This window comes from Doryrhamphus excisus, linkage group LG22, assembly GCF_037039965.1.
Source record: "Doryrhamphus excisus strain RoL-2023G ecotype Guam linkage group LG22, RoL_Dexc_Guam_v1.1, whole genome shotgun sequence".
Taxonomy (NCBI): domain Eukaryota; kingdom Metazoa; phylum Chordata; class Actinopteri; order Syngnathiformes; family Syngnathidae; genus Doryrhamphus; species Doryrhamphus excisus.
This window is the reverse complement of record NC_136378.1, coordinates 4403952-4431403: the sequence shown is the minus strand read 5'-3', so window position 1 is coordinate 4431403 and position 27452 is coordinate 4403952. Positions and strand designations below refer to the sequence as shown.

Genomic DNA, 27452 nt, shown 5'->3' with positions numbered 1-27452 from the left:
CAAAATGTCCTGTTGCTCGTTTCATATGAACTCATTGAATAACTATTGCGATAACAGCTAAAAATTGAAGCATTGGGATAGTTAATTGGCTTTAAAGTAAGCTTAAACGACAAGAAAGTAGCGTTTGGAAATGACCTAGCTTCGTTGACACGCTGCCATTTTGGGGAAGCCATTATCAAAGATAGTCACATGACAACCACTCCAAAATGTTCCATAGCTTGTTTCATATGAACTCATCGAATATCTATAATGAGAACAGCGAAAAATTTAAGCAGTGGTATAGTTAATTGGCTTCAAAATGAGCTTAAATAACAAGAAATTCGCTTTTGAAAATGAGCTAGCTTAGTTGACATGCTAACATTTTGAAGAAGTCATTACCTAGGATAGCCACAACCACTCCAAAATGTCCAATAGCTTGTTTCATATGAACTCTTTGAATAACTATTATGAGAACAGCTAAAAAAAAAAGTATTGGGATAGTTAATTGGCGTTAAAATTAGCTTAAATGAAGAGAAATGAAGAAATTAGCTTTTGGAAATGAGCTAGCTTAGTTGACAAGCTAATTACCTAGGATAGTCACATGACAACCACTCCAAAATGTCCAGTTCCTCGTTTCATATGAACTCATTGAATAACTATTGTGATAACAGCTAAAAATTGGGATAGTTAATTGGTTTTAAAATAAGCTTAACCACAAGAAAATAGCTTTTGGAAATGAGCTAGCTTAGTTGACAAGCTGCCATTTTGGGGAAGCCATTTAATGAGTTTAAGCAAAGTTGCACATTTAAACACAAACATTGCTGACAGAAACACGAGTTAAACAAATAACTAGTGACTTAATAAAAGTGTGTTAACTAGTAGTGGGCCGTTTAGTTGAGAAACGAAGGACTCAAATGTGCTGACAGTAGCGCCATGGTGAATGATGATGATGATGATGGCGGTGGTAGTGGGTGGTGACAGGAGTTCTTCCCGCCCCTTCTTCTTCTTCTTCTTCTTCTTCTGGTTCTTCTTCTTCTTGTAGTAAAATGTGTTGGAGCAAAAGGCGGTGACAAGGTGATGGATCTGGACGCGGAATGAAGACACGGATGAAGAGGACAAGGACACACAGGCTGGCCGGAAAGCTGCGAGGTACAATTCCCGCCGCCGTATTCCATGGAAGTCATTTTGGAAGGCTTTTTATCTATGGGAGTGTTAACATGGCGGAGGTTAGCGCTCACTAACTTTTGAACGTTGAAAGAGTTTTCATGTGGACGTTAAGTCCTCCGCGTCCTCAGAGGAGTCCCGTCATGGACAGTGACGTAGCGGCACACACCGGGACAGTCTCCACGTGCACGGCCATGGACACGGAAGAGCACGTACACGCTTTCGGCGAGGACACGGTCCCACACATGGACAGCCTGGACACTTTGGACACTTTGAACCGAGCGGCTCCTCCTGGAGACAAAGTCATCTTCTCCAGCGCGTCCGGGATTAGAGACCGAGAAGCGGAGAACCACTTGGAACCCCCACCCACCAACCCGGTCTTGGTACCACCGCTGCAGGTACGTCCCGCCTTATCACGCTGGATAATACACCAGGATACTCATAATAATCATGTTTGTCACGTGTTTCCACGTGCACACTTGTAATATATCATACATAATCGCCAATAATAATAATTGCATGAAATGTCACAACTGCAGTGTATGCAAATTCGATAATAATAATACTATAATAATGTTTGCAGTATATATACAATAATAACTATAATTATATAGATATTAAATGTCACGTGCACAATTAAAAAATGTACAATAAAAAAATAACAGAATAAAATAGTTCACCAGCGAAGTAGCTAGGATAGTAATATTTGTGTTTCTAATAAATGTAATTATAATAATTATATTTTTACATTGACTCCAGCATGTCTGCGACGCAATACAAATATGTACATACCTTCATATTTTCACCCTAAATAAAAAAAAACACGCCTGCAATACTTCATGTATAATAGTATTTCATCCTTCATTAAAAGTCAGAAGTACAACAACGAAATAATAAACATAAATATGAATCCAGCTTCATTACAATAATGAATGATGTTGTTACTTTTACAGAATAAGAATACATTAAGCGTGATACAATAAATCAATGTATGCATTATCCTACCTGAGAGCAATTATTAAAGTGCAGTAGTGAGTGTACTATTTATGAATATTGATATATACACATATAGAATAATAAATAGAACAATCAAACAATAACATAACTGGAATAATATACTAATACATAAAAACATGGTTAATAATAATTTAAAAAAGGATATTGTTTCATATGGTCCTTAATGATCATGTAGTTCCTGTTGGAAGTCAAAGTACTACTATACTATACTACATACTATATATGCAGATCTGGACACATATACTTTATAATTTACAATACTGTTCATACATTTTATTTTACTATCTATTACAATTATGTATTTTTAATTATGTATATCCACAGCTACTATATTGTTTTCTGCACATATAAAAATAATTTGTCCATTTCCTGAATGCAGGGGTGTCCAAAGTGCGGTAAGGGGCCATAGATGCAACTAATACAATTAAATAACCAAAACAGCACAAATACAAAAACAAAAAGGTGTAAAGTAATCACAGAAACTGTAGTAGTAGTACTAATAATTACCACCTATGATACATAGTTGTTTATAAATATATAAAATAATCGGTTTATATAAAAAAAGAAAGGATATGGGTATTTTTTTTTTAATTTTTCACTGAGTGTAAGAGGCTAAAATCATAAACGTTATTGACGAATTGTATTGTTGACAACAATAAAACTTGTTAGTATTAAGTGCAGCAGTTTTGCTGTTTTTTTTCGTGTATAATTTAAATTTTAAGTAAAAAACAGCGGCGCGGATAAGAAACCAATTGCGAGCCGTATAGGCTTACATCTTTCAGAACCATGATCATGAAGTAAGTATATGAATAATAATAATAATAATAATAATAATAATACGTCAAACAAGCAGCCATTCGTACAGCTTTATCTAAAAAAAAATAGTTTGGTCAAGGTTGTTATTTTTTAATGAAAAGTCTTTTCTAGGGTCCTGCCGGTCACCGGACTACCTCATTCTCAGTACTGGACATTCTGGACCCGAACAAGTTCACCAGTCGGCGACACGACAACCACCGCGGTGAACAAGGCCGAGAGAACCGGAGAGGATCCACGGGAGGATCCACCGGAGGATCCACGGGAGGATCCACGGGAGGATGCGATGCGGGCCTGGAGTCCAATAGTGACTCTTATTCACGTGATTACCACAGTAGTAAGTCCCATTTATTTTATCATTACATTTATATTCCACCATTATTATCATCTTTTTCGTTTAACACTATTATATCATATATTATTATTATTAGAAAACATATTATTTATATCATATTATGGGATTATTTAAAAAAACAAACCGGATATGTCTATAAGATTATAAAATGTTTGAGTTGACATAACTAATATTAAATAGTCATGTTACATACAATAATTTATATTTTATAATTTATATTTACTGAGGCATTTACCGATTACAGATAATCATTCATCTTTTTAATTTCTCATCCGTTTTGTCGTTTAAGGCCTTTAACAAAAAATGACAATAATTTGTAATAAAACGTATAAATATGTGAAAATAGTCTATTGTATGGATTTTTTTTTTAGCCAATTCATTTTTTAAAAGGATTGAACAGTCTGCAAGTGATCAAAATGTGTTGTGTTAATTCAAGTCAACCAAAGACTGAACTGGAAACCATAAGATAATAAATACAAGGAAAATAAGTAATGCTAATAATAAATACACGTACAATTATCCATATATGAAAACATATATTACATAAATACAGCAAAAATTGTGAAAAAAAAAATAATTTGGCTACACTTGTGACCTAAAAAGAACACAATGAGGTAAGGCGGTGGTGTCTAAGATGCGGCACCGGGGCCGTTCGTGGCCCACAGCTTGTTTTTTTTTTTTTAATCGGCCAACTTTAAATACTACAATTAAACATGAAAACAAACAAATAAACAACCACACCTACACCTTTTTCTCGGTTCAGGCATTCTCGGTACGGTCCATCGTTTATCTCTCTACAGCTACAACAAACAACAAACTGTTGCTCTAAAATGACGCCTGCGACCCACAATGCATTGTGCAATCACGTGCAAGTATCGCAAGATTTCGATCCAAGATGGCCACATACACAAACCGGACGGTATTTTGGACGTGGGTGATTTTAGATGTTAACCGAAAAAACACGCTAACCAGAGTGGATGTTAACCAAGGTATCACTGTATTTTATTGTGAGATTTGCAAAAATATTAATGTCACACAATTTTAGCGATTTTTACTTAAGAAAATGTCAAAACTATTGAACTCATAAACAAAATATATTTATATGATCATATTTAAAATACTGCAAGTATGTGTAGTTATGTGTATTGATATTGATTAGTTACCAGTTACCATAGCAACACAAACACAACTAGCAGTATGGGCATCCTGTACTATCAGAAAATGAATCAGGTTGGCCGTGGGAAGTACTTCTCATGGATATTTACTGCTTCCAAAAGATAAAGGGATTCAATATGAAAGATAGCCATAAACCATATTTATTATGAATGTAATTGTTATGGTATTGTGTAAATCATATACTCGCTATCATATAATTTATGTTGCACTGCAATATTATCAGATGTACTAGGTTTCTTCTCCCTCTGTAGTGTTCGAAAAACAAGAAATACTAGTTCATAAAATGTAAAAAAAATAAATCAACACTAATTGAGAAAAATATGAAACAACAAATGCATTATTTCCAGACTTTCGTGGTCCAATTAAACAATATAGCGGGGCGAATCTGGGCCCCGAGGCCTCGAGTTTGAGACCTGTGCTATTGATCGTGCTTGTATAGTGCAATCCATTTCTTCCCTTGGAAACTGAAAATTGAATCCGTGCTGAAGATTAGGAGTGATGCAGGGCGTACACACTAATGCATGATGATGCTGTTTGATACCGCAGCCTAAAGATGATAACATGTCATCAATAAACCTTAATTACTACACAGTATATAAATACATAGTACTGTATACTAGTATATCTAATCTTTATGGTCTTGTTGCAGAAAACTTTGGCTATAGAAGTCCAGACGAGGATGGCTACAATGAAGCTGGTACCCCAGAATCGGACGTACCAGATGGTCCCTACAGCAGCGAGGAGAGCAGTTCAGCGATACACTTTAGTGGGGATCGAGATGCGGGCCAGCAAAGCCCCCGGGACCCCACCAAAGACTCCAAAAGCCCCAGAAGAGGCCCTGCAGGCCAAATCATCAGCGTGCAGCCCAACGGGGGCCACGGTCCACAAGGAAAACCCAAAAGGAAACGCTCAGGCACAGACTCCAAGTCGGGCAAACCCCGCAGAGCACGTACCGCCTTCACTTATGAGCAGCTGGTGGCGCTAGAGAACAAGTTCAAATCCACGCGATACTTGTCTGTATGCGAGCGGCTTAACCTGGCGCTGTCCCTCTCCCTGACTGAGACCCAGGTTAAGATCTGGTTCCAGAACCGCCGCACCAAGTGGAAGAAACAGAACCCGGGGGCGGACACTTCGGCTCCCACCAGCGCGGGAGGCACAGCGGGCGCCGGTGGGAGCATAGGCGGCGCTCTGGGCAGCCTCAGCCCGCTAAGCCCGTCCCCTCCAATCAGCGGGCATCTGGCCATGCACACGGGATACACCCCCGCCCACCATCACCCCTCCGCAGGCAGCCTGGTCCAGCTCCCCTTCCTCACCAGCAGCCATGTTCTGTCTCCATTCATGCTGGGAACACAGAGCTACGCTGCACCTGCCTTCTACAGCTCACACCTGTAGACGCACGTGCACGTCCACTGAGCCAAGTGACTGATGTGTTTCAGCGTAGCAATGAACTGGTTTTTACAGATAAAGCTTTAATTTGGACTGAATGTGAATAGACTGTACATAATTGGATGGCTCTTTAAAGTCAGAGCAAATATTTCTCATGTCTGTCCATCAAGTATCTGTACGGAAACGTCAATGTTAGATATGACTAACGGAATGATCTATTTAGAAGTACCGTGTTTTTCTCTTTTTCAATTTGTTGACAGGAATTCATGTGTCAACCAATCCTCCGCTAAAATTACATCTTTGATAATAAATCATTACACAAAATTCAGTGTCTTTTTTAAATATAACCTTCTAAAACCACAGGACAAGTAACGCCTTTGTTGTTTATTGTTATTGGTATTCGCAAAAGAGCGTCGGGCAAAAGTATGAGTATCTCATAGTATTTGCATTTGACAAGAAGGGAGATTTTTTGGGGGAAAAAAACCTGCCTGCCCACTGCTAGTGCGCTACATTGTCCTTGGAGACTGCCACCATTGTCACCTGCAGTACCGGAGAAGATTTAGCATGCTAGCAATGCTAACATGCTAACACCTAGCATCAGAATAATCAGGCTAAATGTCTTTTTTGTGTGTCACCTGCAGTACCGGAGAAGATTTAGCATGCTAGCAATGCTAACATGCTAACACCTAGCATCAGAATAATCAGGCTAAATGTCTTTTTTGTGTGTCACCTGCAGTACCGGAGAAGATTTAGCATGCTAGCAACACTAACATGCTAACACCTAGCATCAGAATAATTAGGCTAAATGTCTTTTTTGTGTGTCACCTGCAGTACCGGAGAAGATTTAGCATGCTAGCAATGCTAACATGCTAACACCTAGCATCAAAATAATTAGGCTAAATGTCTTTTTTGTGTGTCACCTGCAGTACCGGAGAAGATTTAGCATGCTAGCAACGCTAACATGCTAACACCTAGCATCAGAATAATTAGACTAAATGTCTTTTTTGTGTGTCACCTGCAGTACCGGAGAAGATTTAGCATGCTAGCAATGCTAACATGCTAACACCTAGCATCAGAATAATCAGGCTAAATGTCTTTTTTGTGTGTCACCTGCAGTACCGGAGAAGATTTAGCATGCTAGCAATGCTAACATGCTAACACCTAGCATCAGAATAATCAGGCTAAATGTCTTTTTTGTGTGTCACCTGCAGTACCGGAGAAGATTTAGCATGCTAGCAACACTAACATGCTAACACCTAGCATCAGAATAATTAGGCTAAATGTCTTTTTTGTGTGTCACCTGCAGTACCGGAGAAGATTTAGCATGCTAGCAATGCTAACATGCTAACACCTAGCATCAAAATAATTAGGCTAAATGTCTTTTTTGTGTGTCACCTGCAGTACCGGAGAAGATTTAGCATGCTAGCAACGCTAACATGCTAACACCTAGCATCAGAATAATTAGACTAAATGTCTTTTTTGTGTGTCACCTGCAGTACCGGAGAAGATTTAGCATGCTAGCAACGCTAACATGCTAACACCTAGCATCAGAATAATTAGGCTAAATGTCTTTTTTGTGTGTCACCTGCAGTACCGGAGAAGATTTAGCATGCTAGCAACGCTAACATGCTAACACCTAGCATCAGAATAATTAGGCTAAATGTCTTTTTTGTGTGTCACCTGCAGTACCGGAGAAGATTTAGCATGCTAGCAACGCTAACATGCTAACACCTAGCATCAGAATAATTAGGCTAAATGTCTTTTTTGTGTGTCACCTGCAGTACCGGAGAAGATTTAGCATGCTAGCAACGCTAACATGCTAACACCTAGCATCAGAATAATTAGGCTAAATGTCTTTTTTGTGTGTCACCTGCAGTACCGGAGAAGATTTAGCATGCTAGCAACGCTAACATGCTAACACCTGGCATCAGAATAATTAGGCTAAATGTCTTTTTTGTGTGTCACCTGCAGTACCGGAGAAGATTTAGCATGCTAGCAATGCTAACATGCTAACATCTAGCATCAAAATAATTAGGCTAAATGTCTTTTTTGTGTGTCACCTGCAGTACCGGAGAAGATTTAGCATGCTAGCAATGCTAACATGCTAACACCTAGCATCAGAATAATTAGGCTAAATGTCTTTTTTGTGTGTCACCTGCAGTACCAGAGAAGATTTAGCATGCTAGCAACGCTAACATGCTAACACCTAGCATCAGAATAATTAGGCTAAATGTCTTTTTTGTGTGTCACCTGCAGTACCGGAGAAGATTTAGCGCTAACACCTAGCATCAGAATAATCAGGCTAAATGTCTTTTTTGTGTGTCACCTGCAGTACCGGAGAAGATTTAGCATGCTAGCAACGCTAACATGCTAACACCTAGCATCAGAATAATCAGGCTAAATGTCTTTTTTGTGTGTCACCTGCAGTACCGGAGAAGATTTAGTATGCTAGCAATGCTAACATGCTAACACCTAGCATCAAAATAATTAGGCTAAATGTCTTTTTTGTGTGCCTGGAACCCAACGGTGATGCGGCTCACCACCAAAATTTAATCAGTTCTTCCGCATCCCATTTCTGACAATTCCTGAAAATGTCATCCAAATCCATTCGGAAATTTTCAAAAATACAGAAATACAATTTTATGTGATTTATATATAAAATACACAAACATAATAGCACAACAACCATTGCCTTCATGCAACCAAATGAAGAATGAAAACAATGTAGAATATTTGTTTTCCATTCTTTGCACACACATTGGAAATTATATTTAAGACTTCTGTGAAGTTGATTTTCAATAAATATGTCATAACAGATCCAAAAGATAGCAAATGTAAAAATAAAAACTGCAATCGGTGACCATGCCGTCATGTCAAAAGTGCAGATTCGAGTCTTTAAATGGTGTAAATCAGTCCAACCCCTTTTTATGATCAGTTCATATTCACCGTCATGTAGTCTTTGTGCCGTTTGAGTGTTTGATAAAATCTGATCTTTTTATGAAGTCATTCACATTACTTTTGGCTATGGCAGTTTGTGGGGAACTTACTTCCACGTCTGTTTTTAGACACTGTGGGTGAGGAGGCGGAAGCCAGCAGCGATGGGACATTGATGTGAGTTCAATCACTTTGATCTTCTTTTCCGCCATGAACCGTTTTCTGCTCCACCGTCCACCATTTTATCTTAGCGCCTGTCTATTTTGAGGACAAATTGTGACAATATTATATATCCATATATACAGATACATATCGAAACTACAGTACTGTCCTCTCTCGCCACATCACGGCTAGATGTCCACAGCAAGAACCGTAAAGGTCAATTGAGAGCGTAGTTGAACTGGTTGGAAAACTTTTCATGTTTCCTGCTGTCCACTTTATTCATGGTCTGAGCTACTCGCCGCATGGAACTCCTGCCGGGGATCAAAAGCACAGCTTCATATAATGAAAATAAATATATGAAAGTCCATGTCATTATGTACAGTGGAACCTTGGTTAGCATCAATTTGTTCCAGAAGGTTAGACTCTAACCAAAACGGACAGTAACCGAATCAATTTGTGAAAACAATTTTTTTTTTCAATTTTTTGAAAACTGAATCCTACGAAATCCAGGCTACGCATAAACTGTTCCATTGTAATTATAGCAGAAGAAAAAAAAGAACCTACTTGTTGAATACTCGACTCTCCAGCCGAGACCGTGATGTGTTGGCACTTTGTTTGAGGTTGCTGAGGTTGGGGTACTTAGTCTTCTTTTTCCTTTTCCCCTTTTTGTCCAACTTGTCAGAACCAAGGTTTTCTCCTGTTTGTATCTCGATGTCCCGAGCGAGCTCTGCATCGTGCCAGTCTGTAATGTACAACAAAACATCACATGAACATCCTGATTGGCCGAAAAGAACTATCCTAAAGATGTCACTGCATCAATACCTTGACATACAGTGTGGAAAATTCAAACTTCTCCACCTGACTGCACTCAAACTATGTCATGTTGTACATTTGATGATTTTATTAAGAAATTATGAAATAATAAAAAAAAACTGTATGTGTCCCATTCATGTGTGGCTTTGGAATTTAGCGGCGAGGAAAAAGCGGGATGAAGTACAAAGGCTAAAAGGATAAAGAGGCTTCAGACATGAATGTTGCAGCAGGGCTAATTTCTCTTTCAACACTCCTTAGCCAGACGAGGGGGGGGGGTGTAGTTGTTTGGACAAGTGTGTGTCTGAGCCGTTAGCGTGGACCACACACACAAGCACTAATGCATCAGGGCTCTTTTGCTTAGTTTAGGTGTTGCTTGTAATCCAAGCACTGGGACAGTGTGTGTGTGTGTGTGTGTGTGAATGACTTACATCTCATCTTTTATCATCACAGTGTACAGAGTACTTCATTCATCGAAGCAAAAAAATACTTTATACTGCCAATACTCTGGCTAACTCAAATACCCAGCTAACATAAGGCTGTGTACTTTACCAGATGTTAATACTAGTTTTGGCTGCACGGCGGACGAGTGGTTAGCACAGAGACCTCACAGCTAGGAGACCAGGGTTCAATTCCACTCTCGGGCCATCTCTGTGTGGAGTTTGCATGTTCTCCCTGTGCATGCGTGGGTTTTCTCCGGGTACTCCGGTTTCCTCCCATATTCCAAAAACATGCTAGGTTAATTGGCGACTCCAAATTGTCCATAGGTATGAATGTGAGTGTGAATGGTTGTTTGTCTATATGTGCCCTGTGATTGGCTGGCCACCAGTCCAGGGTGTACCCCGCCTCTCGCCCGAAGATAGCTGGGATAGGTAAAAAATGAATGAATGAATGGTTTGACTCTAGTGTAAACTAGTCCTTGCAACAGTCATTTGTCTACTGCAGGGGTCTCAAACACGCGGCCCGCGGACCAAATGTGGCCCGCAGGACACTAGTTTGAGGCCCCCACCTTGATATGAAAGTTTAATGTTAGTGCGGCCCGCGCAAGTTTGATACGGATACACTCACATTCATACCTATGGACAATTTGAAGTCGCTAATTAGCCTAGCATGTTTTTGGAATGTGGGAGGAAACCGGAGTACCCGGAGAAAACCCACGCATGCACAGGGAGAACATGCAAACTCCACACAGAGATGGCCGAGGGTGGGATAAGACAAATTAAGAAGCCAAAAAGTTACCACTTCCACACAAAACAGGAGGAGAACTCATTCATTCATTCATTTTCTACCGCTTATCCTCACGAGGGTCGCGGGGGTGCTGGAGCCTATCCCAGCTGTTATTTCGGGCAAGAGGCGGGGTACACCCTGGACTGGTGGCCAGCCAATCACAGGGCACATATAGACAAACAACCATTCACACTCACATTCATACCTATGGACAATTTGAAGTCGCTAATTAGCCTAGCATGTTTTTGGAATGTGGGAGGAAACTGGAGTACCCGGAGAAAACCCACGCATGCACGGGGAGAACATGCAAACTCCACACAGAGATGGCCGAGGCTGGAATTGAACCCTGGTCTCCTAGCTGTGAGGTCTGCGCGCTAACCACTAGACCACCGTGCCGATAACACTGTAACACAAGCATGTAGTGTTGCCAAACAGTCTTGTCCAATTGTTTTTGGGATGCTGAATTCCAGCTTGTGTGGTCCAACACTTCTATCGAGGGTCCCTGACGCTGAAGGTCACTACGTGGGATTTAAAGTCGACAGAAGCTGAAGACACAGCTGGCAATGAGCTCCTCCTCGTCAAGCCAATCAAAGTGAGCAGTTAAGTCCTCTGGGACGTCGGAGGGTCCACGGATATTTAAAAAAAAAAAAATCTTGTCACCTTTTAATCACATGAGATCTTGTGACACCCCCATAGATTGCTATAGCAACGCTCGTTATATTATAATGGTGAAACATCTGAATATAACATCACTCCTTTCAAACATCCGCCTAAACAATGTTTGTATATGTTTTTGTTTTCCTTGTTTGCTCACTTACTATTTCTCTCTTTCTTCCTCTTCTCCTCCTCTTCTCTCTGACGGTCCTCCTGGCAGCAGGGCCGGCCCTCCTTGTCTCGAGGAATGATACGACCGTGGAAAGGACACTAGAGGACACAGTCCAATGCTGAGTCAGAAAACTCCACATTTTGCCACTTGCAAGTGATCAAACCGAATACTGGATTGCTATGGCGGCAACATCACTACATCAGTACGTCCACCGATGATGCAGGATTTGAACCCTGAAGTATAATAATTTGTCATCAAGTTACAGTGCGGAACTCCTCAATCATTAAGGTGTGCCAGCAACAGTAGTGTAGTGTAGTCAAAGGAGGCGGGGTCATGATAAAGAAGTAATAATACAATAAAATTCATTCATTGATTCATTTTCTACCGCTTATCCTCATGAGGGTCGCGGGGGTTGCTGGAGAACATGCAAACTCCACACAGAGATGGCCGAGGGTGGGGAAAGACAAAATAAGAAGCCAAAAAGTTACCACTTCCACACAAAACAGGAGGAGAACTCATTCATTCATTCATTTTCTACCGCTTATCCTCACGAGGGTTGTGGGCGGTGCTGGAGCCTATCCCAGCTGTCTTCGGGTGAGAGGCGGGGTACACCCTGGACTGGTGGCCAGCCAATCACAGGGCACATATAGACAAACAACCATTCACACTCACATTCATACCTATGGACAATTTGGAGTCGCCAATTAACCTAGCATATTTTTGGAATGTGGGAGGAAACCGGAATACCCGGAGAAAACCCACACATGCACGGTGAGAACATGCAAACTCCACACAGAGACGGCCGAGGGTGGGGAAAGACAAAATAAGAAGCCAAAAAGTTACCACTTCCACACAAAACAGGAGGAAAACTCATTCATTCATTTTCTACCGCTTATCCTCACGAGGGTTGTGGGGGGTGCTGGAGCCTATCCCAGCTGTCTTCGGACGAGAGGCGGGGTACACTCTGGACTGGTGGCCAGCCAATCACAGGGCACATATAGACAAACAACCATTCACACTCACATTCATACCTATGGACAATTTGGAGTCGCCAATTAACCTAGCATGTTTTTGGAATGTGGGAGGAAACCGGAGTACCCGGAGAAAACCCACGGGGAGAACATGCAAACTCCGAGGGTGGAATTGAACTCGGGTCTCCTATCTGTGAGGTCTGTGCGCTAACCACTTGTCCACCGTGCAGCCCTACGATAAAATCAATATTACTATTTGTCGTTAAAGATGTATTTTCTGTGTACACAGAGAGATGTTATGGACTCCACCTCTAAAGGTGTGGGTGCGTTCTTGAGCTAGAAGGTGCTTGTCGCTGCCGTCCTTCCTTAAAGAAAAAAAGCCACATTTTTCCTCCATCAGCACCAGCTAGAGCTAGATTTAGCACTGCGTCAAAAGCATTAAAGATGCCAAATGAATGAATTTGAATGAAATTGAGAATTAAATATACCCAAGCTAACCAGAAGTTGAAGTATCAGAGCTTTTCCTAAAGAAGCATAAGACCTACGTGCCCCAAGATGGAACTCCTATGTGTCAATTTAAATGGAGATATCATCAAATTACCTTAAGCCGGTCCTGTCTCTTACACAGCTTCCCATCGCCTAACGGTGCATGGCAGTAATGGCGGACAGGAGTAAATTGGCCGGGAAAGGAAATGTATCTGCATTTGCTCTCCGCCAGCATCTCCTTGTTCTCCACCTCCTCTTCCACATTGGTGTGAACCCAGAACTGGTGCTGAGAGGCCGATCTAAGGTTACATATAGAAGTAGATCAGAATGCTGCATTTTAGACAACGCTACCCATGCATGTGTCCCGGGTGTACTACTTGATGATCTTGCCCGAGTTGGGCTGCTCCTGGCCCCAATAGTACAGATCCAAACCAAATGGAACCACCGGGGCCTTTGAAGTCGTTTGGTCTGCGTTGGGCTCAGTGGAAGTGGGATCCGAGGAGCTGCTGCAAGTACAAATTTCATTAAATTAGTAACTATAGTCATGTTAAAACATATAAAAATAAAAACAAATGTCAATAATAACATATACAGTAAAGTCTCATTATATCGATATTCTCGGGAGTCGGAAAAAATACCGATATAACCGGACTATCCATATATCCGATCCTGCTCCGAACTGCAAAAGTGGGCGGATCTTTGATAGGGCATGTAATTTTCTCCTTGAGTTCATGGATTGCGTATCTAGCATGCTTTTGTACTACAATACATTTTGTACTACAGTAAATAAAAATAAACTTACGCTGTAGTGATTACCGGTTACCGGGACATAATTCACCCCGGAACATAATTCACCCCGGAACTAGGGGTGAATAGGGAAGGTGTTGCCACCCGGAGGGGTAGGCGCGAGGGACGGGTGTTTTCCGCTGTGTGTGCTGCACTCTGGTGGTGGAAGTGTGAAAAATTAAGTTGACTGGAAGCAGCCGTTCGCCGTGTTCTTTTTTGGTATTGAAATCCTTAAGCAAAGATTGATTTAAGCTGCTTTTGTATCGATATAAGCAGACCAAATTGGCTGGCGGGAGATGAAAAGGGCATCGTAGTAACCGGATTATCATAATAACCGTGTATCGTACTAACGGAGCTAATTATATCATAACAGACTAGAAATTTGCGGGGAAATGAAAATAGTATCGTAATAAGTAGTAATTCGTTTTAACCGATATCGATATAACGAGACTTTACTGTATAGTTAACTTATTCATATGGAGTAACTGGGCGCCATAACTAGCTTCTTGATTTGCAGTCGCCAAACAGAAGGTGTTCAAACCCATTCCCGTTGTAATTATCATCAGTGCTGGCGGTAGTTAACTATTTCAACTGTGTGCCTATTTTGCAAACCGCACATCGATAACGACTTGCAGTGCAAATCAATTTACAGGAGGCAATTACGCTTCATGTCAGAGCCAGACAATAAAACCATGATATTCCTGTTAGGATAAAATCATCAATCAAGATGTATAAAAATATCAAAATCAACCAAGATTCATTGTATCGTCACTATACTTCAATAATGTAACTATTAATTTCAGTTTCACCTACCACAAACTATTTTAAAATATACATAAAATGATCCCCATGTTAGGGAATATGTTATATATTGTATGTATATAAGACAACACAGCAGACATGGTTAAACGATTGCAATTTTTTTTACCGAGATACGGCAGTCAGAGGAAGGTCTTTTCGAAGGATGTTTAACGTTGCAGCCGCACAAGTTGGATCCTCCTCTTCTTCTTTGAGTCTTTTCAGCCTCCTGGAGTGCGAGGATGAAGCTAAGGGTGGAGTGGAAGGTCTTTGGACAGGAGTTCTTTTTGTGACGGACAACGCTTGGGTGGATGCGGAGGGACTCAAACCTAGCAAAAAAAAACAGGTGAAGTTCAACAGGGTAAAGAAGGAATTACAAGCAAATTAGCGCTGGTGTACATTTTCTAACTCCACAGTGGCGTCAGACATTTTTCAGGAAGGGTCTGCTGAGCTGCTAAACGGGAGAAAACTGAAGTGGCCGATAAGGAAGGCCAGCACCCCCCCCCCACGACGGTTGCAAAGCTATGATGGACAATGAGTACGAGCGAGTCCACTGCCAACCAATCACAAAACACTCAGCAACTCCTTCAAACTGACTCCTTCATCCCAAATGTGTGAAGGAGAAGAACCAATATTGGTCTCAGTTATTTATACATTTACTCATTTATACTTATAGGTCTAATTCTGTGATGTTTACATTAATAACAAATATCTAGATCTTCCGGCACCCATTGCTTTCCACATGGCATTCTTAGACATGTAATGATGATCTTGAGAAACAACTAATGAGAGCAGAAAAGGAAAAGCAGAGAAGAGGTAAAGAAAAAAAAAAACAACAGCGGTATTGATTTTGCAGGGTTAAGCGGGGCCTGTAATTAACATGTTAATTTGAGAAAGAGGCCGATAGCGTCCTGACTGAGCGGGGATAAAAACACTAATAATCAGGGTGACGGATAAGGACGAGAAGGATGTAAAAAAAAAAGAAAAGGGTTCACCACGTTAGTAAACAATTAAAATGGGAACAAAACTATAAACGATAAACGTGCACCACTGAAGAGTATATACTGTATATGTTGAAATGTATATAAACAAATACGGTGCAATCTTTAATAAGCTTAATAACAGTTTTCAAATTAATTAATCATGATTAATCACCATCTACAACTAAATATGTGCGAAAATTTCACAATATGTCAATGTCAATTTTCACAATATCTAATGAACAGAATGATAAATGACAGGTGGCAGCATGGCGGTCGAGTGGTTAGCGCTCAGACCTCACAGCTAGGAGACCAGAGTTCAATTCCACTATTAGATTGTTATACATGTTTGTTTACTAGATTACTTCTTCATAATCAATTTTGCATCGGATTTATATGTATTGGACCACCCCAATACACCACAAGGATGCAGAACACAATGCATGTTCATATGCTGTTGAAAAAATATATGCAAAATTTCACTTAAAAAAACTCCACGAAAGATGAACTGCGATTTGCGATTTGCGAGGGTGGAATTTTCAATTCCATTCAATTCAATTTTCAATTCCACCCTCGTGAGGATAAGCGGTAGAAAATGAATGAATGAATGAGTTCTCCTTTTTTGTGTGGAAGTGGTAACTTTTTGGCTTCTTATTTTGTCTTTCCCCACCCTCGGCCATCTCTGTGTGGAGTTTGCATGTTCTCCCCGTGCATGCGTGGGTTTTCTCCGGGTACTCCGGTTTCCTCCCACATTCCAAAAACATGCAAGGTTAATTGGCGACTCCAAATTGTCCATAGGTATGAATGTGAGTGTGAATGGTTGTTTGTCTATATGTGCCCTGTGATTGGCTGGCCACCAGTCCAGGGTGTACCCCTCCTCTCGCCCTAAATCAGCTGGGATAGGCTCCAGCACCCCCCCCGCGACCCTTGTGAGAATAAGCGGTAGAAAATGAATGAATGAAATGAAATTCAATGCCACGCTCGTTCACCCATGACAACATTCATGTGCGTAAAATCACCAGTATGACTGCCGCCACCTTACACAATAATCAATAATCAGAATGACTCCAAATAATGGAACACGTTGTCACAGAAATTGCAGTACAACAGTAGAACACAAGTGACGGGATAAGTAAACATGTCATAACACAATAGATCCGTGTGAAAACTGGTCAGCGAGGGCCAGGATGAAGGGGAGACTAATACCCAAGTCCAGCGGTCGGGAACCTTTTTGGTTAAGAAAGCCATGAAAGCCACATATTTTATACATATTTCCATGAGAGCCATGTAATATATATTTTTTACACAAATACAACTAAATGAGGAAGAATGCATGGTGTGTTCCAACTAACCATATTCCTCCTGTAGATGCTCAGGGATATGGGGCTCATATCCTTCTTTCTCTGGTACCTCACTGAAATCATCATCATCATCATCGTCCTCCTCGCCATCTGATGAAACCTTAAAGACAGAAAGAAACACGTTTACAGTACCGTATTTTGGTATATTACCGTTGCTCCGGAGTATAAGTCGCACAAGGGCAAAATTGCATAATTATGTAGAAAAAAATATACATAAGTCGCACTATGAAAAAAAAGTGTGACTTATAGTCCGGAAAATACGGCATATATATTACCGTATTTTCTGGACTATAAGTCGCTCCGGAGTATAAGTCTCACAAGGCCAAAAATGCATAATTAGGTAGAAAAAAAACATACACAAGTCGCACTGGAGTATAAGTCGCACAAAGCCAAAAAAGCATAATTATGTTGAAAAAAACATACATAAGTCGCACTGGAGTATAAGTCGCACAAGGCCAAAAATGCATAATTATGTTGAAAAAAAAACATACATAAGTCGCACGAGTCCAAAAATGCATAATTATGTAGAAAAAAACATACATAAGTCGCACTGGAGTATAAGTCGCACAAGGCCAAAAATGCATAATTATGTTGAAAAAAACATACATAAGTCGCTCTGGAGTATAAGTCGCAAGAACAGCCAACCTATGAAAAAAAGTGCAACTTATAGTCCGGAAAATACGGTATATATATATATATTACCATATTTTCTGGACTATAAGTCGCTCCGGAGTATAAGTCGCACAAGGCCAAAAATGCATAATTAGGTAGAAAAAAAACATACATAAGTAGCACTGGAGTATAAGTCGCACAAGGCCAAAAATGCATAATTATGTTGAAAAAAACATACATAAGTCGCACTGGAGTATAAGTCTCACAAGGCCAAAAATGCATAATTAGGTAGAAAAAAAACATACACAAGTCGCACTGGAGTATAAGTCGCACAAAGCCAAAAAAGCATAATTATGTTGAAAAAAACATACATAAGTCGCACTGGAGTATAAGTCGCACAAGGCCAAAAATGCATAATTATGTTGAAAAAAAAACATACATAAGTCGCACGAGTCCAAAAATGCATAATTATGTAGAAAAAAACATACATAAGTCGCACTGGAGTATAAGTCGCACAAGGCCAAAAATGCATAATTATGTTGAAAAAAACATACATAAGTCGCTCTGGAGTATAAGTCGCAAGAACAGCCAACCTATGAAAAAAAGTGCAACTTATAGTCCGGAAAATACGGTATATATATATATATTACCATATTTTCTGGACTATAAGTCGCTCCGGAGTATAAGTCGCACAAGGCCAAAAATGCATAATTAGGTAGAAAAAAAACATACATAAGTCGCACTGGAGTATAAGTCGCACAAGGCCAAAAATGCATAATTATGTTGAAAAAAACATACATAAGTCGCACTGGAGTATAAGTCGCACAAGGCCAAAAATGCATAATTATGTTGAAAAAAACATACATAAGTCGCTCTGGAGTATAAGTCGCAAGAACAGCCAACCTATGAAAAAAAGTGCAACTTATAGTCCGGAAAATACGGTATATATATATATATTACCATATTTTCTGGACTATAAGTCGCTCCGGAGTATAAGTCGCACAAGGCCAAAAATGCATAATTAGGTAGAAAAAAAACATACATAAGTAGCACTGGAGTATAAGTCGCACAAGGCCAAAAATGCATAATTATGTTGAAAAAAACATACATAAGTCGCACTGGAGTATAAGTCTCACAAGGCCAAAAATGCATAATTAGGTAGAAAAAAAACATACACAAGTCGCACTGGAGTATAAGTCGCACAAAGCCAAAAAAGCATAATTATGTTGAAAAAAACATACATAAGTCGCACTGGAGTATAAGTCGCACAAGGCCAAAAATGCATAATTATGTTGAAAAAAAAACATACATAAGTCGCACGAGTCCAAAAATGCATAATTATGTAGAAAAAAACATACATAAGTCGCACTGGAGTATAAGTCGCACAAGGCCAAAAATGCATAATTATGTTGAAAAAAACATACATAAGTCGCTCTGGAGTATAAGTCGCAAGAACAGCCAACCTATGAAAAAAAGTGCAACTTATAGTCCGGAAAATACGGTATATATATATATATTACCATATTTTCTGGACTATAAGTCGCTCCGGAGTATAAGTCGCACAAGGCCAAAAATGCATAATTAGGTAGAAAAAAACATACATAAGTAGCACTGGAGTATAAGTCGCACAAGGCCAAAAATGCATAATTATGTTGAAAAAAACATACATAAGTCGCACTGGAGTATAAGTCGCACAAGGCCAAAAATGCATAATTAGGTAGAAAAAAACATACATAAGTCGAGCTGGAGTATAAGTCGCACGAGTCCAAAAATGCATAATTATGTGGAAAAAAACATACATAAGTCGCACTGGAGTATAAGTCGCACATGGCCAAAAATGCATAATTATGCAGAAAAAAAACATACATAAGTCGCACTGGAATATAAGTCACACGAGTCCAAAAATGCATAATTATGTAGAAAAAAACATACATAAGTCGCACTGGAGTATAAGTCTCACAAGGCCAAAAATGCATAATTAGGTGGAAAAAAAACATACATAAGTCGCTCTGGATTATAAGTTGCAGGAACAGCCAACCTATGAAAAAAAGTGCGACTTATAGTCCAGAAAATACAGTATATATATATTACCATATTTTCTGGACTATAAGTCGCTACTGAGTTTAAGTCTCACAAGGCCAAAAATGAATAATTAGGTAGAAAAAAAACATACATAAGTCGAGCTAGAGTATAAGTCGTATTTTTTGCGGGTAATTTATTTTACAAACAACTTGACCAAAACAGACATTACGTCATCTTGGAAGGCAAGTTGTAACAATAAAAGAATAGAGAACAGGCTGAATAGGTGTAAGATATGCTAACACAATGCTTATTCAGCTACACAAAAATAAACATGAACAGCAAAGGTGTCCAATGTTTATGCAACATAAATACTTTTTTCCATTTATAAGTCGCTCTGGAGTATAAGTCGCAGGAACAGCCAACCTAGTGTGACTTATAGTCCTGAAAATACGGTATTTAATACATTGTTCATTTATCTAAACACGTGAGACAGGGTTATATTTCTGATGAATTTGTATCAATGCTTATTATTCTTACTGTTGTGTGGACATTAGCATCCACTACTTTGCTCTACTGATTATTCCGAGCATCACAGACAAGCAGATCAAACACTAATGAGGAAAAAAAAAGCTTGAACCTATTCTCTCTGCCAACTACATCCTCTATAGTGTTTTATCGCAGCCCTGCCCCCAACACCCAGTTCCTTTACCTCAAGGGAGTAGTCGGTTCACATGATCTGTAACGTGACATCTTTATATCACTAATCACGGGTGTCAGGTCTATTAGCCCAGCCAGAGCTTCACAAACCATTTTCTGTCAAGGAGTGTTTTCTCTGCTGTCTCGTTAAAGGAAAACTGCATTTTTTTTTGGAAGTTTGCCCATCATCCACAATCCTTGTGTGAGACATTAACAGATCTATTTTCTGTGCATTCTAAAGATATAAAAACACATAAAAAATGCACATAAAGGGAAATATTTATTAATCCTCAGTACCTTAAGATATGTTTAGATTCCACTAAGAACCACCCAAAAACGGTACTGCTGGCTTGTGGGGTCCTTACGATACAATGTCTAAATTAGCCCCCCACCCTCGTCCGAACCCATCTCTGATACTCTCAGTGGATCCATCACTATTAATGTGCAATTCCCTCGTTTCATACAGTCAGGACCTCTAATGAAGTTGGACTGTGCCGGCAGTGACTCAATGCTACTATTAGCCAATAAAGCAACGTTTGACAATGAATTGCAAGTACTATGCTTATGTTGGCACACGGTGACATTTTGACAAAGCACAATTCCGTTCATTATCTTCTTTTGATTTTTCTCCATCTTGCTAGTATTTGTGTTGACGGGCCAAAACCAACACTGACGTCAACATAATAAACAATGACATTATTAACTGGATAAGGCTGTGTGTGATTGCTGAAAGCGACAAACCTGAACTGAAATGCGGTTGGGAAAATGTCGAATTACAGGCAAATGGGAATTTTTGTAATATAAAAATTAGCCAGATACGAAGATGGGACTTTATATTTTTAGGCGTTGGAATAATTTAAACCAGTTCAGAAATTTGTGTTTGGAAAATATGGAATTTTATGAAAAGAGGGAATTTTTTATATCCTGAATGAGTTGAATGGTTTCATGTTGGAATAGTTTGAATCGGTTAACAAATATGTAACTTTAGTGTCCATTCATTCATTAATTCATTCATTTTCTACCGCTTTTTCCTCACGAGGGTCGCAGGGGGTGCTGGAGCCTATACCAGCTGTCTTTGGGCATGAGGCGGGGACTGTTCGCCAGCCAATCACAGGGCACATATAGACAAACAACCATTCACACTCACATTCATACCTATGGACAATTTGGAGTCGCTAATTAATGTAGCATGTTTTTGGAATGTGGGAGGAAACCGGAGTACCCGGAAAAAAACCCACGCATGCACAGGGAGAACATGCAAACTCCACACAGAGATGGCTGAGGGTGGAATTGAACCCTGGTCTCCTAGCTGTGAGGTCTGCACGCTAACCACTAGAACGCCATGCCGCCAGTGTCCATTCATATTTTGGAATATGAATAATCAATAAATAGCCATCATGCCCTGAATGATCTGTCAGGTCCAACTTCCTGTTCACCTCAGCTCCACTCCCATTGGCTGAGCTCCAGCATTGCCTTGTCGGGTGTCAACAGATTTATGACCTGATCATGTCGTCTAGGTCCTTCACTTGCCAACTTCACCCCCTTTGACCTTGTTAATTAACAAATTTGTACAAACACACTCCCCTCACCCTGGCTAACCCAGCTTCTTCTGGTGGAGGCGTCTCAAGGCCCGACTAGATGCCTCATCTGGCAGAGGAGCACGCTGATGGACAGGAAACAGAGGAAACCCATTTTGGCCACTTGTACCCATGCTCTTGTCCTTTCAGTCATGACCCAAAGCTCATGAACAGGGGTGAGGGTAGGAACGTAGATCAGTGTTCCAAATCACTGGCCTATAATAGGATTATTTATATTATTGTCTATAAAGTGACAAAACCAATTGAGACAACAACAAGCAGTAACTTGATACCGTTTGTTGTACAATGCTACCATCTGCTGGTCACTCTTTATAGTACACCAACATTCTGTGTATGCAGTTCCATCACTTCAAGAATGACACCACAGTAGAAAGTCAAAGTCAATCAACTCATAATTATACTCAACATTATTTTATTCTTGTTATGATATTCTTGTAGGTCGAGTGGTTAGCGCGCAGACCTCACAGTTAGGAGGACAAGGGTTCGATTCCACCCTCGGCCATCTCTGTGTGGAGTTTGCGTGGGTTTTCTCCGGGTACTCCGGTTTCCTCCCACATTCCAAAAACATGCTAGGTTAATTAGCGACTCCAAATTGTCCATAGGTATGAATGTGAGTGTGAATGGTTGTTTGTCTACGTATATGTGCCCTGTGATTGGCTGGCCACCAGTCCAGGGTGTACCCCGCCTCTCACCCGAAGACAGCTGGGATAGGCTCCAGCATCCCCCGTGACCCTCGTGAGGAAAAGCGATAGAAAATGAATGAATGAATGATAATCTTGTTTTTTGCCCTCCAGCCTCACCCATCGGAATTCAGTCTTTTCAAGTAAACTGATGGATGATGGATATACTACAAGTCTAGAAGAAATCATTACACTGACAGGTAAGTGACCCAAGAGATTAATAAACACGTCCGTTTGAAATCCCGGTGGGGCGGACCTCACAGCAGAGGAACAGAAACTGCAATTAATACGTACTTTTACTGTTAAATCTGCAAATACCAGAAAACTCTTCAACGACGCCAGAAAAAAAAATGCTGGATTTGTCGCCTAGTAACAAAGTTACTGCCAACCTGGCAACCCTGGCCTCAAGAAGAAGTCAATTAAGATCCTGGAGTGACCTCGCCAGTTATTTAAAACACTAAAAATACCTTAAAAGAAACACAGCCCCAAAGTAAAGTACGTAACTCACCACTTTTCTGACTTTTCTGCTCTTGGAGTCAATCTGCAGCTTGTTCAGTTTCTTCTGGGCAGCTTCGAGGGACCTCTTCAGATCCAGAGCTCTTCTCAACAAACGCTGGTCTGCACCTGACTTGGTGAAGACCTGCCAACACAGAAATATTAAATGCTTCATCGGAGCTTCCTTCCGAGAGGATACTAAAACCAATAAAAAAGGTTGTGACAAACCTGAACCCAATGACGCACGGCGGGTAGATGTTTGCTTGTTAGGAGTCTTTGGAGATCCAACAATGTTGAAACTAAAGCTTCATTATCCTCAGTCTCGGCTACATGAAGACCTGTGGTCAATAAACACACATTGGGACTGTATAAATATATATATATATGTATATATATAATACTATATATAATACTATAATAATACTATAATATTAAAATGATCATCAATGCACAAAATAAAACAGAAAAGGTCATTTTCTGTTGGAAATGTGCATGACGGCTTCCCAGCATACCTTGCGGGTCATAAATTGACATTTCACAGTAGGCTATGAGGTGCATGGGTAAGGGTGTAAATTTACGGCTTAACCGATATAGCGTCAATGAAATGGAGATGATAAAGGTTATTCGATAAAAATATAACCATATCACCTCGTACTTCGGTATGTGACAAAAATAAAAATATTTAAATGAAAAAATGTAAATTTAAAATTAAAAATTTTAAAAATTAAATAACAAATAACAAATAAAAAATAACAAATAAAAAAATTAAATAAATAAAAATAACAAATAAATAAATAAAAAATAAAATAAAATAAATAAATAAAAAAAATCTTAAACTATATTAGGAAAGCAGGAAGCAGTTATGTTATGTAAACAGTATATACACACACAGTGTAAAAAAGTTTTTTGCATGTTTTTCACAAATATTTCAGATAACATTTGAAGATTGGTCAATGACAACACAACATGCAGTTTTTAAATAAAATTAAAAAAATAATAAAAATTAATAAAATAAAGTAAAAATTATAAGATTATAATTAGGAATTATATTAGGAAAGCAGGAAGTGAACAAATGTAACAGTTACTGATTGTAAAAGTACCAGATGGAGGGGTAGGATTTAATAAGCTTTGCTTCTTCCTACTCCTTTTGGACATGTGGAACTGTGAACTGATTATGTGATGCATTCAATTGTAATCTGATGCATGTTCAAATGAAATTAAACCATTACCATAATTACATAAGCATAAACTGCACCTACCAGTGCTAAGGTTCAAGTCCAAACAATATGAGCGGGAGATAAGACCAGAGTTTTGAATAAAGGCGTCGCCATGAAGAGAGTCTTCTTCTGGTTCATGTCTTCCGTATCCCTCATCGGGTTTCATCTGATGACGTTGCCCTTCTTCTGTCTCCTCCAGCTCGTCACTGCAGTTGGATTCTTCACCCATCCTCTCCTTGTTTCCTTGTATGCTACCTTGGCCGTCGCTGGTCAGATTTTTGCTGCAGCAGGGCTGTTCATCGTCTGACAAATGTGCGACGGTTGTTTGACTGGTTAGTGGGTTTGTCTTTTGGTCGTCCACCAGGTCAAAATGAGGGAAAAGCAGCGTCAGGCAGGAGTCCAATTCTGTCAACGCTACCTCAATTTCTGGGGAGGAGTCTGTAAAATAAATAAACCCTTGTTAATTGTCACTTGTGTGAATGAGGATCAGATGTTAGATTCTTTCAATTGTTCTTGAATGGGAGAGTCTAATCCATGTGTTATTCTCTGTGGACTTCTATTGTCTCTTTATAAATAAAAATCATATTTACCATCCAAGTCTTTCACGGCTGCTTTCAATCTTTCACTGTATATCTTCTCCATTTTCCTTTGTCTCTCTCTTTCCCTTTCCCTCTCTGCTACTGTCCTGGCCTCAGCATCCTGAAAGTCCACCTGAAGAATACCACAAAGGGAACAAAAGTAATTGTGTCAATTACTGGAAACTTACATGATTTGTTTAGTCTGGCGGAAACAAGTTCCCATGCTGCTGTTTTTTTTAATTATCTCTAATTTATTTTTGAGAAATGTCAAATAGCTCTGGGAAATTATGACTTTTTTTTTTCCTCCATGTTAGAGAACTGAATAGCATCCTGTCTGTTCATTCTCCTGCTCATCCAATCACCAGTCAGAACTTGGTCACAGGATGCATTCATGGTATCACACAAAGTTGGATTTTTTAAAACTCATTACAAAGACGTGCTTTTTCCCACTCTGGTGTTAAAAAATGTTCTCCCTGTGCATGCGTGGGTTTTCTCCGGGTACTCCGGTTTCCTCCCACATTCCAAAAACATGCTAGGTTAATTAGCAACCCCAAATTGTCCATAGGTATGAATGTGAGTGTGAATGGTTGTTTGTCTATATGTGCCCTGTGATTGGCTGGCCACCGGTCCAGGCTGTACCCCGCCTCTCGCCCGATGACAGCTGGGATAGGCTCCAGCACCCCCGCGACCCTCGTGAGGAAAAAGCGGTAGAAAATGAATGAATGAATGGTGTGAAAAAAAAATTTGAGCATTGCAAACGGACCCACAACAAAGAGGCTGAAGAGCTACATGTGGCTCTGGAGCCGTGGGTTGCTGACCCCTGCCTTAGGTAGAACTGGAAGACGTGGCCAGAGACCAGAAGACATCATCTCACTCACCTTTTTAAACTGTTTGAGAAAGTGGTAGCCCAGCTCCAACTTCTTATATGCTGACCCATACGAGGATTGCCAGGTCTGGATGGTCTGGACAGCAAGTGACCTTAGTTTTCTTGCAACGAGCTGAGGAGGAGGAAGGGGCCGCTCAAAATTGGTCTCGACTGTCAACTCCAATAGCTCCTGTCAAAGAGAACAGATGAATGATAAAGACACTTTTTAAAAATAATTTTCAGATGTAAACACAGCATTCGACGATGTATAGGTCGAATATATGCGACCTGAACGTTCATACTGCAGTTACATATCAGATTTATATCCATATATACTGCTTGCATTCAGTTTTTGTTTCATGAAAAACATTACTTCCATACCTGGAAATTGTCTACAAGGAGTGTTCTGAAGTGATGCGATCGAGAGAAGAGCTCAGTGGCAACCTGAAAGGCTGATAAACGGATCTCAGCGTGGTCTTGGTTGAGCTGGGACATTATTGTGTGGTACACATGATCAACACAGTCATTGGAGTCCCTACAGGCAATCAAACAGGTAGAAATTGTTCATTAAAACACAAATCAGCAGTGTGATGAGATCTATTTTGGTTTGACCTGACTTACTTGCATATCTTCTTGACTTCCTTCACCTTGTCCTTGTCGATATGAGGCTGACCAGAGGTAGTCAGCTCCTCCACAAGCTCAGACAGTCTGTCCCTCTGAGACAACTCCATGGCTAGCAGTTGTGATGCCTACAGACAAACGCCACTTGGTTAAATGGGGTCCTTTTCTGACAAGCCATCATTTCAAAGCAGCTTCAACAATGCTGATAATGATGTGCCAGTGTATTTCTAACTCTCGCGATACAGAGAACAGATGATAAACTGTAAACGTGACATAGTGGACATAAAAAAACATGCTGTCAAGTACGTGACATAAGTCTTATCACGTGTTTCATAATATATAGACATGTCTTGTGATACGACGCGATACAGAACATTATACATCTACTGTTAGAATTTTTAAATCTTTATACAGTATATAATTCAACTTTGTAATAGTAAAGTGACGCGTACAATGTGTAAATACAATTAATAATACCGAATTGTATCGGCGTATACAACAAACCCTGAATTTTGCTCCTTCTTTACTCCGCCCCTTTTTCTTCTTCTGTTTATTGGTGGCTTAGAGGTGCATGGTCGCCACCAATCGGACGGGAGTACTGTTAATCCACTTCCGGTATTCTGTGTAACAATTACAATCATAATACTACACACGTACATGATTATGTTAAGAATTATAATACGATGTCAGCTTTAGCACAAAGCTGATATCACATGCAAAATAGAATTTCGTGTTATTTCTCCCATTAACAGCTATTTTTTGTTTTTTTAATGATTATTTGCTATGTGAACTCCCACTTTACACTCCAGTCCAAATGGGGGCGATATTGCTCAATAT

General features: G+C 39.9%; 2 protein-coding genes across 4 annotated transcripts; one reads left to right on the top strand and one right to left on the bottom strand.

Annotated features, from left to right (window-relative positions):
* Positions 1-785: 785 nt before the first annotated feature.
* uvssa (UV-stimulated scaffold protein A) lies at positions 786-27129 on the bottom strand. 3 transcript variants are annotated; one of them, XR_013625270.1, is made up of 16 exons: positions 27093-27129; positions 26616-26743; positions 26376-26529; positions 26008-26184; positions 25142-25262; positions 24594-24989; positions 23563-23672; positions 23348-23479; positions 17223-17331; positions 15021-15219; positions 13684-13812; positions 13422-13605; positions 11842-11947; positions 9551-9728; positions 8938-9297; positions 786-1062 (listed from the first exon to the last, which is right to left on the bottom strand). XR_013625270.1 is itself a non-coding variant. In XM_078788232.1 (15 exons), exons 2-15 carry the CDS (start codon positions 26723-26725, stop codon positions 9204-9206), a joined length of 2199 nt encoding a protein of 732 aa, XP_078644358.1. In that variant the 5' UTR covers positions 26726-26743; positions 27093-27129; the 3' UTR covers positions 8382-9203. The 3 variants fall into 3 exon arrangements, 1 of the variants encoding a protein (XP_078644358.1); XR_013625271.1 differs by lacking the exon at positions 786-1062 and adding an exon at positions 1162-1180; XM_078788232.1 differs by lacking the exon at positions 786-1062 and having other exon boundaries at positions 8382-9297.
* On the top strand, positions 900-5908 carry nkx1.2lb (NK1 transcription factor related 2-like,b). The gene is made up of 3 exons (XM_058063738.2): positions 900-1541; positions 3088-3310; positions 5154-5908. Exons 1-3 carry the CDS (start codon positions 1245-1247, stop codon positions 5894-5896), a joined length of 1263 nt encoding a protein of 420 aa, XP_057919721.2. The 5' UTR covers positions 900-1244; the 3' UTR covers positions 5897-5908.
* Positions 27130-27452: the final 323 nt, after the last annotated feature.

Bases quoted from the DNA above. Each gene is read 5' to 3' on its own strand.
- nkx1.2lb (XM_058063738.2), top strand. From the start codon at position 1,245: ATGTGGACGTTAAGTCCTCCGCGTCCTCAGAGGAGTCCCGTCATGGAC. The intron at 1,542-3,087 runs GTACGTCCCGCC...AGTCTTTTCTAG, and splicing joins TCTTGGTACCACCGCTGCAG to GGTCCTGCCGGTCACCGGAC. The intron at 3,311-5,153 runs GTAAGTCCCATT...GTCTTGTTGCAG, and splicing joins TTCACGTGATTACCACAGTA to AAAACTTTGGCTATAGAAGT.
- uvssa (XM_078788232.1), bottom strand. From the start codon at position 26,725: ATGGAGTTGTCTCAGAGGGACAGACTGTCTGAGCTTGTGGAGGAGCTG. The intron at 26,185-26,375 runs GTATGGAAGTAA...TCTCTTTGACAG, and splicing joins TCCTTGTAGACAATTTCCAG to GAGCTATTGGAGTTGACAGT. The intron at 11,948-13,421 runs GTAATTTGATGA...TGTGTCCTCTAG, and splicing joins AGAGACAGGACCGGCTTAAG to TGTCCTTTCCACGGTCGTAT.